General features: G+C 41.2%; 1 protein-coding gene across 1 annotated transcript; it reads left to right on the plus strand.

Moving 5' to 3' along the window:
* Positions 1 to 8,365: 8,365 nt before the first annotated feature.
* tas1r3 (taste receptor, type 1, member 3) lies at positions 8,366 to 12,281 on the plus strand. Its single transcript, XM_031853473.1, has 8 exons — positions 8,366 to 8,565; positions 8,698 to 8,998; positions 9,189 to 9,545; positions 9,637 to 10,056; positions 10,166 to 10,369; positions 10,538 to 10,658; positions 11,173 to 11,543; positions 11,644 to 12,281. Exons 1-8 carry the CDS (start codon positions 8,366 to 8,368, stop codon positions 12,235 to 12,237), a joined length of 2,568 nt encoding a protein of 855 aa, XP_031709333.1. The 3' UTR covers positions 12,238 to 12,281.
* The last annotated feature ends 296 nt before the right edge of the window (positions 12,282 to 12,577 follow it).

Raw genomic sequence — 12,577 nt, forward strand, 5'->3', positions numbered from 1 at the left:
GTATTTGCTTGATGTGTAATAGGCAACTGTTTGCAAACAACTTCGCTATATAAAGGTGATAATATGTCAGTGTCTTGTTACAGCTTAAATAGACTCCAGCTTGATTAATGTTGCAATGGCAAAATAAGGTCATTTAAAGGAGTTCAGAATAGAGGCCTATATGTTTTAATGCAGCTAATACAACACTTGAAAACCCTCCTCCTTCCTGAAATAATAAATGTGTTAATTTTCTTTTTACCCATTTCCCTTTCTTCATCCCCCTCTGTCTCCTGTTTCTCCCTCCTTCCTCTCACCCACGCGGCTGCCCTTGGGCCGGCGGCACTAAAAATAATTGAAATAGTGATACACTGTCAAGCAGCCTTAATGAGCAGCTGGAAACTGCAGAGGTACTGCCTTCATCTGCAACTCATCAGTGACTGCTGGAAAATTTGGTCCAGTGATAACAGTAATGTGAAGGCTGCTCCGGTTAAGTGATGTTCAGGGTCATGAGCTTTGCCAGTGTTTCCATTACATCTAACAAAAGAGGCTGGCAAAAATCTAAATGATCTTTCTTTTTTTAATTTGGAGAGAAACAAGCAACAGCGACACTTTACACACTATCAGCTGTATGCAGATATAAGCTCTTATTAATTTATTAATGTACTATAACTCCTTCTGTGGGTACACATAAGTGACGGCTGCTGCATAAACAGATAATGAATCACAATTTAGTAGAACACAGTAATATAAAATATGACTTCAGGAGATATTATAGGCTGGTTGTTGACAAATAATTAAAGTTTAAAGCAGAGTGTTACCCATGTCACGTATTGGAAAGCATATGTTTCATCTTGCCACATTTAAAACTTCAGGTGCTTGTATGATTTCAGAGATGATGGTACACTTTTATAAAAGATATAAAATGGCAAAATGGACCTAAAAGATTGAAAACAGAGTAATTTACAAAGATAATGCAGCTGGAAGCACAAGCCGAACCTCACTTACTTAGCAAAGATGCTTTAAATGTTTGTGGTGGTAAACGTGAAAAAGACTATGACTGGAGACAGTCAGGTCCCTTGACTGGGCATGTGGCTGCATGGGGCAGCTCCTAACCTGTGTTGAGGAAGACAGACACCCCCGAGGGTCAGACTGTGGCAGCTGGCATGCTTCTAAAAACAGGCAACCTACCCTCCCTTCCTCACCTCCTCCTCTATTCTTCACAGCAGATGCTGATCCTGTCTGTCTTCAGGAGGAAGCAATTATTGAGTCAGAGGGAAAGACACGCCTCCCTTTAATAAACCCACATCAAATCATCCATTGACTGACAACCGTATGACTCACGCGTTGGACGGAAGTGAAGAGCTTCAACAATGACAAAGAGAAAAATGAATTACAGGTCTTAATAGAGGCAGACTCATGCAGGGAAGACAGAGCTTCGGGCACCAGACATCCCACACTTTCATTTCTTGCCTCATGAACAGCATTTCAATCCTCCACTCTTGGCTCCAGTCTCTCTCTCTGTGTGTCTGGCTGTATGACTCTTATCCTCTGACATAAAGTTGACCTGGTAAAATTCCACAGCGCTCACTTTGCTCCCTGCTCCTCTGACTTACAAGTGTTTCACCCCGTAGCGACAACAATTTCCTACTGTTCAGATCCAGCTGTCCACTCATAGGATGTTTTTCCAGCTGCTCACAAACAGGCCACCTCACTTTAAAGGGGGCTTGACGGAGGAGAGGCTTCACCTTTACGAGAGCCCATCATCTGAAAACACTGTGTCAATGTTTTAAGTGGTCTTCTCACTCTCATGTGAACTGGGGACGCTTTGGCTGCCACTGATCTGAAGGACATTAAACACCACTTTTATCTATAGGGAATAGGAAACGAAATATATGACTTAACTAAAATTGGCTAAATGTGCACACAGTGAACATCAGATGCTAATATGGCTTTAATTTGTTTATCCCTTTTAGAATAATTCACGTCGCGTTTGGTGTGAACACAGCATTACTCTTACCCCCGTTGCACTACCTTGTCTTTTCATTTCTTATTCGCTGTGCAGATTCTTTAGAAAATGTCTCAAATTACCATTTCCAGCAGGTAAAAACTGCAGCAGGAGAGAAGACTAACTCAGAGATCACAGATAACTCGCATGAGTCACAGACCGGAGGATGACAGATGAGACCTATCAGTTCACTTTGGGATGTAACACGACACCACCACAGGAGAGTTCACTCACAGTCACACGCACACGCACACACACACACGCACACACACACACACACTCTCACACACACACACACACACTCACACACACAGTCAAATATGACTGATAAAAAGTCAGATAGTAAGAGCTTTCTGCAGCATTACTCATGTCCATTTTAAATCCAGTGTAACATCAATAAAATGGATCAGTTACACATATTCTGGCTGATGCAATTCAGAAACTACTAAATTGTTTCTTTCTTCTGTTAAGCACTGACATCTTAAGAATTATATCTGAATATGTTTGTGTACTATGATTGCAATGATGTTCCTTAACAGATGATTAACTACCTCCAACAATGTGCATTGTATGCGCAAGATAACAACTGAGCATATTGTATATTCAACTTTGTGGAGGTCTGGCATTGGTTGTACAACACACACTGTACTTATCTTTGGTCCATAATGTTAACAGACTTTACACAGCTGTGACAGCTGGATTTCTAAACACTGCGTTTGCTCAAACTGAAAGATAACTGAATCAATCGTTACACTGATGTCAAAATTTCAAGGTCCTCTGTCATTCTATCGCTCACTTCTCCCCCCCCCCCCCTCCAACTTTCTGCCCAAACAGTCTGAATAAATCATGCAACATTTCCAACACTTAAAATAGTAACTCAACTTTTTGCGTGACAACTGTGTGCAAGTCAGCTGTTTGCCAATCCCTTTTCATGTCATTTCATAACACAGCACAAGCCCCCAGAACAAGGTGACACACTTTTTTCTCATACATTTCCAACTGCTTCAAGCCTGTGAGCTGCTGCTATCAGTCATTCACTGCTGTGTAAGTAGAAAAGCAGACTGACAGAGATGAAGCCAAATACTCTTGTCCCGATGTGAACTGTAAATGGTTTTCAGAGCCACAGGTTAGTCAACCCAGAGTGCAAACATCAATGTTCCAGTCCTTGGACAGTGCCAACACAGTTCTAAGAATCGGGTTAATTTGTAGGCACTTTTTGTTGAATTTTAGTTAGGTTTTCTCTCTGCTGTGTACAGTAAAATGTTGTAGCCATGGATAAACCTCCACAGAGAAGTGTGATAAGTTTAAGCACTTGTGGATATGAAACAAAGCAACTACATAAAACAATGCACAATAATGTATCCCACACACACACACACATACACACACAGGCTGAAGACACGAAGTAGAACAAGTTTTACTGCTGGAAGGAGGGAGGATGAATCCTTTATTTAACCCTTCATGGTGCGGTAAAAACACCTTCATACTGCAAGTGTTCAGGCTGTGATAAGACGCACAAGCGTTTCTGCATGGTGTAGTAAACTGAGGAATGTTGCACCACCACAGCTGGTTCAACCCTGACCAGCCGCCCCCCATCATCGTTCAACAGAATCTCGTCGTTCCCACATTTCCTCCAGCATCATTGCCATGAAGCTGATCAAGACAGATGTCCGGCAGCACAGCTTAGCTCTCTGCTCCCTGGCTGCACGGCTGTCCTCACTCTGCACGGAGAGGCTGGCTAATAATTTGTCAGCCCCTGTGGGGTATGAGGCCAGCATGTCAACAACGGGCCCAGTGTTTCTCAGGCCAGCGATGGAGATTAGAGAGCGGGGCTTATCCGGCCACTGTGCAGGCAAAGGGGGGGGGGAGTAGTGGGAGGGAAAGAGGGTGAAAGGAAGCAAGGGAGAGAGGGTGGTATTCCTGGGTCTCTCTCAGGGAGGGAATCTAGCTCAGTGTTTTGCAACAGTCACAGCCATTTGGGACTGACAGAGGGGGCACTGGTGGCATATTATGTTTGCCAGCTACAGTTCATAACACATGCACAAAGTACCCATACGTGCGCGAGTATCTATTTCTTCATATCGCACATGGTGCTCCCTTGATGCAAAGAACGTCTGTAATTTCTCAATCTGAGAGGAGTTGTGCAGCAATGTTCCCTTCTTTGCAGGTCATAGGGCTAATCAATGCAAACGATTGACCCAAAACATAGCAGTAGGCTACCAAGAAAATCATTTCAGCCTTAACGCAGGTTGACTCCCCTCCGTTATCAGTTGTTCAAACAGCCCTTTGCTACACAAAGTACCTGCTGCCCACACAGCTACAAGAAGCTCCACCTTCACCTCCATCACAAGCAACACAATATGTCTCGTTCTGAGATTTCTCACCAGCTCCTCATAACGTAAATATTCCCCATATGTATGTACAAGTAAAGTGCCAGATTTCAACAGCCCTAAAAGACAGGCAGTATGAGTCCAGGGGGTGGCGATAATATGATACACACACATGACACCTAGTGGTTGAGCTATATAAATGTACACACTCAGGGAGTGGAGGACTTATCATAAGCTTCACAATATCAAGGCAACCAGAGGACTAAATGTAAGTGTGAACCCCTTTTTTGAGGATCAGTTCATCCAAGTAATGGAAAGACTTTTTTCACAAAAGATTTTCTCACTTTCAATTCAATTCCATTCAATTTATTATAGCCCAAAATCACAAATCACAAATTTGCCTAAGAGAGCTTTACAATCTGTACACAACCTCTGTCCTGGGACCCTCACATTGGTACAGGAAACCCCCCCCCAAAAAAAAACTTTAACAGGGAGAAAAAATGGAAGAAACCTTTGGGAGAGCAACAGAGGAGGGACCCCTCTCCCAGGATGGATAGAAGTGCAATAGATGTCATGTGTACAGAATGAACAACACAACAGAGTTACAACACATTAAATACATATGACAGAAATGTCACGGTCCAGATATAACCACGATCCACGGAAACCTGTGAGGCGAGAAAGCACAAAGACTCCGGGGAAGAAGCAAAGTTAGTAATGTGCACTAATGGGACATGAATTCTTACAGAAGGAGAGAAAGAAAAAGAAAGAGAGGAGCTCAGTGTACACTTGCTCAGTGTAAACTTCTACACTTTTACACTAGAGCTGCACCATTTAATCAATTAATCTACAGCTATTGATAATCGATAATCATGTCAGTCATTATTCAAGCCAAACCTCCACAAATTAGCTGGATACAGTTTCACAAAAATGTGTGAGTTTGCTGCTTCTTCTTGACCTAAAGTGATGTCACTTCAGACAGCGTTGGTGAGGGCTGAAGCTTACAAGATTGTAAATGAAAATAAATCTGGAGGTGTGGAGTTAGAAAGAAGTGGGATTAGAGCGGTTTAGAGGCTAGTAGCCTATATGTGGATTATTCGAAGTAGCTGGGACATTGCATCTGAAGAATAGGTTGCTTTTGCAATTTTTCAATGTGATGCATCATAAACAAAATTCCATTGTATTGTGATTGAAGCAGAAATCAATATCCAACCAAAATCAAAAAACCGAGACGTTTAATAACAAAACTATTTGCATTACATTTTTTCAAATGACCCTGTAATTTGAGTGTTTAACAAGCGTTCATCCTACATTCACCAGCTCTAAACCACAAAATTATTACCATGCATTTACTGTGAGCTTACTTATTTGACCATCAAGTGGCAATAATGATAGCGATTGTCCATGTACCAGTTATTTTCTATTAAGCGTGTCAGGCCACTGAGAAAGAATTTAATAACCTTGAAACAAAACAGATGGGTATGTTTGTATGTGTGTGATGCTGGCGCAAATCGTCAATGAAAGTCTCTGTAACTACGACACCCAACAAGGCAAAAGGTGAATTCATGCTTGAGAAAGAAACCTGCCTCAACCAAAACAAGATGTCAATCTAAATCCACCGTCTGCAGACAAGAACAGAACAGAAACACTGAGCCAACACAAGATCCAGTCAGAGACTTGTAAGCAATTTCATATGTTTCTGCAAATCATGTCATTAACATTAGTCACATAGAGGATTGAACCTTGCATTCCCAGCTTGCTGTATAAGAACAATCTGTAGGTGGAACAAGTAGACAGGCTGTACTGAAAACATTGAGTGTCATCACCGGTCTTCCTACGTCAAGATGACTAACAAGATAGGCAACAGAACACCTCTTTTCTGTCCCTGAACAAACCCTTCCTGTAACTGATATGTCTTTGAAGCGGTCTGGTTGACCTCAAAAGATAAATGCACATGAGACAAATGATAATGCAAGTACAGAAAAGTTGCAATCACGTATAATTACAAGAACCTGCAGCAGTGCACACTAAAGGTGTTGAGATAAATGTATATTGGTAAAAGCAAAACTATTTGGGGGAAACTCTATATTGTGATATGACATGAAATCTAATGCATTATGTTTTAAAATGGCAATCAAATAATTATGACAAAAGACAAATATGTCTATGCAGCATTTTTCCACATAAACAACCACACTTTGAAAGCAATGTAAAGAAAAAAAAATAGACATCATGAGAGCCAATTGCACTGTAGAGTGAAATCATTAATGAATGTCAACTACAACTGTAAGTGGTTGTAAATTCATGTAACATTAATTGCTTTGCACTGAGGCTTGCTCTGCCTGGTTTGACAACTAATTATTGACCTATTAATCAAATGAGAATCTTGTGTTGACGTGTGATTGAGAAGAATACTTTTGCCCGTGAGGCAGATAAACAAAACACTTCCTCAATTGACTCCGTTTTGGACTTTGTATGAAAGTGTGCATGCTAAGATCAAAGAGAAATGCTCAGGAACAAAACCCAAGTCTTCCTTGTATAATACAATGAAGAAGTCTACCTTTTGTTTCCATTTTTACTCTCCGCATCCATCATTCTGTCAGTTAATCTGTCATTGTGCTCCAATTAAATAATTGCTGTAACATTTCTAGCCTGTGACATTTGCCATTGACTTAATTTCCTCATTTTCCTTCCTTATTGAAGTCTTACTTGAGTGATGTAATAGACGACACGATTATTCTCATATTCAGCCTTTGTTTGAGACAGTGCGGCATAGTTCACAGTGCAGATTTAAAAGGTTCTTACTGTACAAAAGGGTTTGTATTTCATGTAAAAGAAGAAACAAAGCCACGACACTCTTGTGTCGTGGTAAAAATATCATTGTCCTATAGCTAGAAGCTATTATCACACAAAAAATACCCTTTATCTGTGAGTGCCAGTGCTTTGTCCTTTCCTCTGCCCTTGGTATCTCACATTTGCTTTAATTGTTGTCCGACTATACATGTTAAAATAAGCTATGTGGTTTACAAAGCTCTGTGAACAACAGCTTTGAAACAAATAGCCTGGACCTGTAACAGCAGAAAAATATTACGGCTTGTTCAATATGTTGTTGTCAAGAGCCTTTTAAAAGAGCATTAAGTCTACTATGCAAATGTCTTGGGAGGAAATATGTCAATATCCTTGTTTGGATGACAAACATTCAGTGTTGCATGCAAATGTATATGCAAAAGCAACACTGAGGTGAATGCATTCAAAACATTTAATGCAAACGAACTTGATACACATTGTATTATGAGCTTTAACAGTATTGAGCTTGATACTTATTGCTGGTTATCTTAACGGCTCACTGGTTGCAATGGCTGAGTTAATGTAGTATATATTTTCCCTAAGGTGACATAATTAACCACCCACTAAAAGTAACATTTGCAAAGGGATAAATGTGAGGTTTTGCTGTGATAACAACTCAGGGTGAGAAGGTAAAAATGCTTGCTTATCTCCCGACAGATAGTTAGACCAAAGAGATTCAAAGAGCAAGCCACAAGCAAATGTCAGGAAAATGCTCCGGAAAAGATAAACACCACTTGCACGACACACACGTATACATACACACAAGGTGCAGAGTGAATCTTTCCTTCTTCATTGCAGCGCCTGACAAACAAGTCAATAATGTCATTAAATAAGATGCTATCATTTACAATTACTTTAGAATTAAGGATCTATTGATCTAGACATGATCACAATAGTAGTGCAATTAATGCTACAGCTATTGCTTTTTCTGATAACATTAGTAAAGATTATCTGTAATATAAAATGTCACGTCATTTTATACCACAAATGCAAATGTGGGTGAAATATTATAAGGATCATTTCACATGATTTGCAGTTACTTGGTATTACATCAATACTCTGTTTGTGGCCGGTAAGGGGAGGGGCCCATTGCACCAATTTCGCTTTGGGGGTTTTGGGTGAGTTTGCATACAACAACAGAAGTACTGACACATATACGCACTGTTATCGTTACTTTACCTTCACTCTCCCGGTTATCTGCATCATGGCTACACCTTTCACACTGCTGGTTTTGTGCTGGGCATTCAGACCGAGCTGCGGTGAGAATCCGGAATGGTTCCACAACATTTCTACCAGTCTCTTCAATTTGTCTGGTGACATTATGCTCGGAGGGCTCTTTCCCATTAACCAGCTCTCCAGCAACCTCAGCCAGAGGACGGAGCCTGACAACATCAGCTGTGAAAGGTGAGAGGTTGTGAAAAATAGCATTTTTGGGAAATAATTACCCTATTATTTGAGATTCTGCACAAATACAGTATGTATGCTCTACCCGACTAACAAGTCTCCTTGTTTTTTTATCTGCTTGTGGTTCCACAGTACATATGAGCTTGGACTGGCCCTCGCTCTTGTGATGAAATATGCAGTGGATGAGATCAATGCAAACCAAATTATGCTCCCTGGCATTAAGTTGGGTTATGAAATCTATGATACATGCAAACAATCTGCCGTCGTTGTGAAGCCCACCATGTCTTTCCTCACTGCAAAATCGAACAAAGTGCTATCTGTGGAGTGTAATTACACACAATATGAGACCAGCATATCAGCCGTGATTGGTCCTCTTAGCTCAGAGATGGTGTCGGTCATAGGAAAACTCCTGGGATTCTTTCTGATGCCGCAGGTTTGATTACAAATATGTCAGGTCATATATCTGCTCACATTCATGTCCTGGGCTGATTTGACATTTCCTTAAAGAAATATTTCTAATGTTAAAAGTACATTAGGCCTTCTATTTTAATGATGGAGAATTGCTGGGGAACATCAGTGGGGTAAAATTCAAAAGTGCTATAATACAACTTTTCTTACTTCAGGTCAGCTTCGGTGCCACCAGTGACAAATTCAGTAACAAGCTTCTCTACCCGTCATTCTTCCGCACGGTGCCCAGTGACAAATGGCAAGTGGAAGTCATGGTGCTTCTGCTGCAGCGGTTTAACTGGAACTGGGTGGCAGTGGTGGGCAGTGAAGAGGAGTATGGACAACGAGGTGTGCAGGAATTCTCCAAAACAGCAGAGAATACGTCTGTCTGTGTGGCCTATCAGGGACTGATTCCAGTGTATACTGACCCGAAACCAGCGATAGCTACCATCATCAATAACATCAACACAACAAAAGTTAAAGTGGTAGTGGTCTTTTCTATCGCAGAGCAAGTTGAGGTCTTTTTTAAAGAGGTTAGCGAATCACTTTTAACAAGTATTACATGTAATTGGTGGATACATTATATTCAATTCACAACCAATGATCAAATCCAATCTACTCCAGGTCATCAGGAAGAACATAACTGCTGTCTGGATTGCCAGCACAAGTTGGGCCATCAATAATCGGCTGACATCGCTACCCAATATCCAAACAATCGGCACAATCATTGGATTCATTGACAAGACACAGCCCCTGGACCTGCTCCGTCCCTACACAGAGGAGCTCTTCACGAAACTGAGTGAAGAGAGGGCGAAGACCCCCCTTCCAGCACAAAAGTCCACAGGCCTTCCTGACAATCCCTGCCCACAATGTTGGAACCTGTCACCTGCTAATATTAGCTTGGTGACAGACCCTGCAGTGAAGCACCAAGCTTTCAGTGTGTATGCTGCCGTCTACAGTGTGGCACAGGCCCTGCACAACCTGCTGGAATGCAATTCAACTGCATGCATGCAGGGACCTGAAACCAAAATCTTTCCCTGGAAGGTGATGTCTTTCTTTTTTTTGGTCTGCTGTATAGGTGGTTATGATTTGTAATAAAACATTTTTTTTAAAAACATTAAGATTATTTTATGAATACAATCTTGTTTTGCAGCTGTTGGAGGTTTTAAAGAATACTTATGTGGACATAAATGGCACACATTTAAAGTTTGACAGCAATGGCAACCCAAACATGGGATACAAGATAATTGAGTGGGTCTGGAATGGTTCGGTTTTAGACTTTATAGAAGTTGGAAACTTTCGTAGAGAACTGACCATCAACAAAACCCTCTTCAAATGGCACACTGCAAACTCTAAGGTAATTTCAGAAATGTATTAAGAAGTTATTATATACATTTGAACATGCATACTTTAAAAGCTTGGTGGTTATCTTCCATCTGATCCTAATCCAGTTTGGGTTCCTGAAATGTTGTAATTGTTGTAATTGTTACCATAACAATCCAAACTTTTTTAACAACTTTTGCAGGTTCCTCAGTCCACCTGTTCAGCAGAATGTAATGACGGCCAGGTTCGCAGAGTCAAAGGCTTCCATTCCTGCTGTTATGATTGTATCGACTGTTTGCCGGGAACTTACCGGGCAAATGAGGGTAATGTGGTATCATTCAAATACTTGAATTGTATTTAAAGTAATAGTGGAGCATTTCAGGAAATGTGCTTATTCGCTTAAAAACCAACAGCTAAATGAGAAGATTCATATCACCCTCATGTCCATATGGTCAATTTAAGCCTCCAGCCTTGAGGCGGTTTGTTTAGCTCAGCATAAAGATTGGAGACAGCACAAAACAAGCTAGCCTGGCTCAGTCCAAAGGTAACATAATCTGCCTAAAAAAACAACTTTAATTTTTCACATTTCAGTTTTTGTACAGATTAAACAAACAAGACAATGTGTTAATTAGTGAGCTTTGGAGGTGCTAGTAGGCAGATTTGTATTACACCGGACACAGCCAGGCTAGCTGTTTCCCCCTGCCTCCAGTCTTTAGTGCTAAACTAAGCTAGCACAGCTGCTGGCTGTATCTCCAGATGTAATACACAGACATGAGAGCGGTAGATGGTGTGCTTGTTAATCAAACCAAATGTCATGTTGTGCTTTCTGACTTGTAGACGACATCCAGTGCAAGAAGTGCCCAAAACGTAAATGGTCTCCGATTCGCAGCAACAATTGCATTGAACCCACCTTTTTCTATTTGTCCTGGGACACGACTGAGGCTCTGGAAATGACACTGGCTATGGTGCTGCTCCTGGTATGTCAGATTTCAGTGGGTGTCGTGTTCCTGAAACACCGGGGGACCCTGTTGGTAACAGCCTCGGGGGGAGCCCTGAGTTTTGTGGCTCTGCTTAGCCTGATGGGAGCTTGCCTCAGTGTGCTGCTCTTCCTGGGGCAGCCAGGGGACATGGTGTGTCGTATTCAGCTGCCCCTCACCACCATTTTCCAAACAGTGGCCCTCTCCATTATCACATCCATCTCACTACAGGTGAGTAATGAAAATGGTAAAATACATTAATGTAGACAACTGAAGGACGAAATAAAGAGCGCACATTGTAATCTGGTTGCAAACCCGTCTTTTTAAACAGATTCTGTACGTGACAGAGTTCCCAAAGATGGCCGCCTCTCACCTACACATACTAAGAGGCCCTGGAAGCTGGCTATTTGTGGTGGTCTGCTGTACTGTACAGGCTGCTCTCTGTGGCTGGTTTGTTCAGGAAGGGCCTTCGCTGTCTGAGTATGTGACAGAAATGAAAATAGCCTTTGTGAGAGCATTTCTGTCATGTCCAATGTCACCCTTGTCTGGATTTGCTGTAATGCAAGGGTTCAACGGCGCATTGGCCCTTATATCATTCATGTGCACCTTCATGGCAGCAAAGCCTCTTCATCAGTACAACCTCGCCAGGGACATCACCTTTTCTTCTCTGTTCTACTGTGTGATTTGGATGACCTTTATTCCGATCTACATAGGTTTGAATGAGAGGAAGAAGTCTATAGTCCATGTTTTTTTCTCCCTGGCAAGCAACATGGGATTGGTGGCAGCCTACTATTTCCCAAAATGTTACTTGCTCTTGAGAAAGCCTGAGCTCAATACAGCAGAGCACTTTTGTACCTTCCTAGAGGTCACTCCAGTAACACAAGCTCAGGAGGAACCACAACCCCTGAAAGAGTCAGGGAAATAAACTTAAGATTTATGAATGCCGTTTATGCATAAAAGCTCAAAGAAAGGATCTGTACCAGTCATATATATTGTAAATTGTACATTTGCATGCTTTATATGTGAACAAAGAATGTTTGTGTGTGTCATAAACTAGTTTAGGCCTACAGTATAGGCTCCTATTATGTAATATGAATATGTTATTGTGAAAAACATAACACAAATCAGCTCAAACATGTATTTTGAAATTTTCCATGATAATAAAGGGTCAAAATGTATTTTTAACATTGCTAAGCTATGTTTATGCAAGATATGTAATATATATATATAGATATAAGATAACATTTTCTTAGATTTTTCAAGGC

This window comes from Anarrhichthys ocellatus, unplaced genomic scaffold, assembly GCF_004355925.1.
Source record: "Anarrhichthys ocellatus isolate YVR2014 unplaced genomic scaffold, GSC_Weel_1.0 scaffold1, whole genome shotgun sequence".
Taxonomy (NCBI): domain Eukaryota; kingdom Metazoa; phylum Chordata; class Actinopteri; order Perciformes; family Anarhichadidae; genus Anarrhichthys; species Anarrhichthys ocellatus.

Excerpts from the sequence above, each read along its gene's own strand:
- tas1r3 (XM_031853473.1), top strand. The coding sequence starts at position 8,366 with ATGGCTACACCTTTCACACTGCTGGTTTTGTGCTGGGCATTCAGACCG. Across the intron at positions 8,566-8,697 it reads GACAACATCAGCTGTGAAAG|TACATATGAGCTTGGACTGG; the intron begins GTGAGAGGTTGT and ends GTGGTTCCACAG. Across the intron at positions 10,659-11,172 it reads AACTTACCGGGCAAATGAGG|ACGACATCCAGTGCAAGAAG; the intron begins GTAATGTGGTAT and ends TCTGACTTGTAG.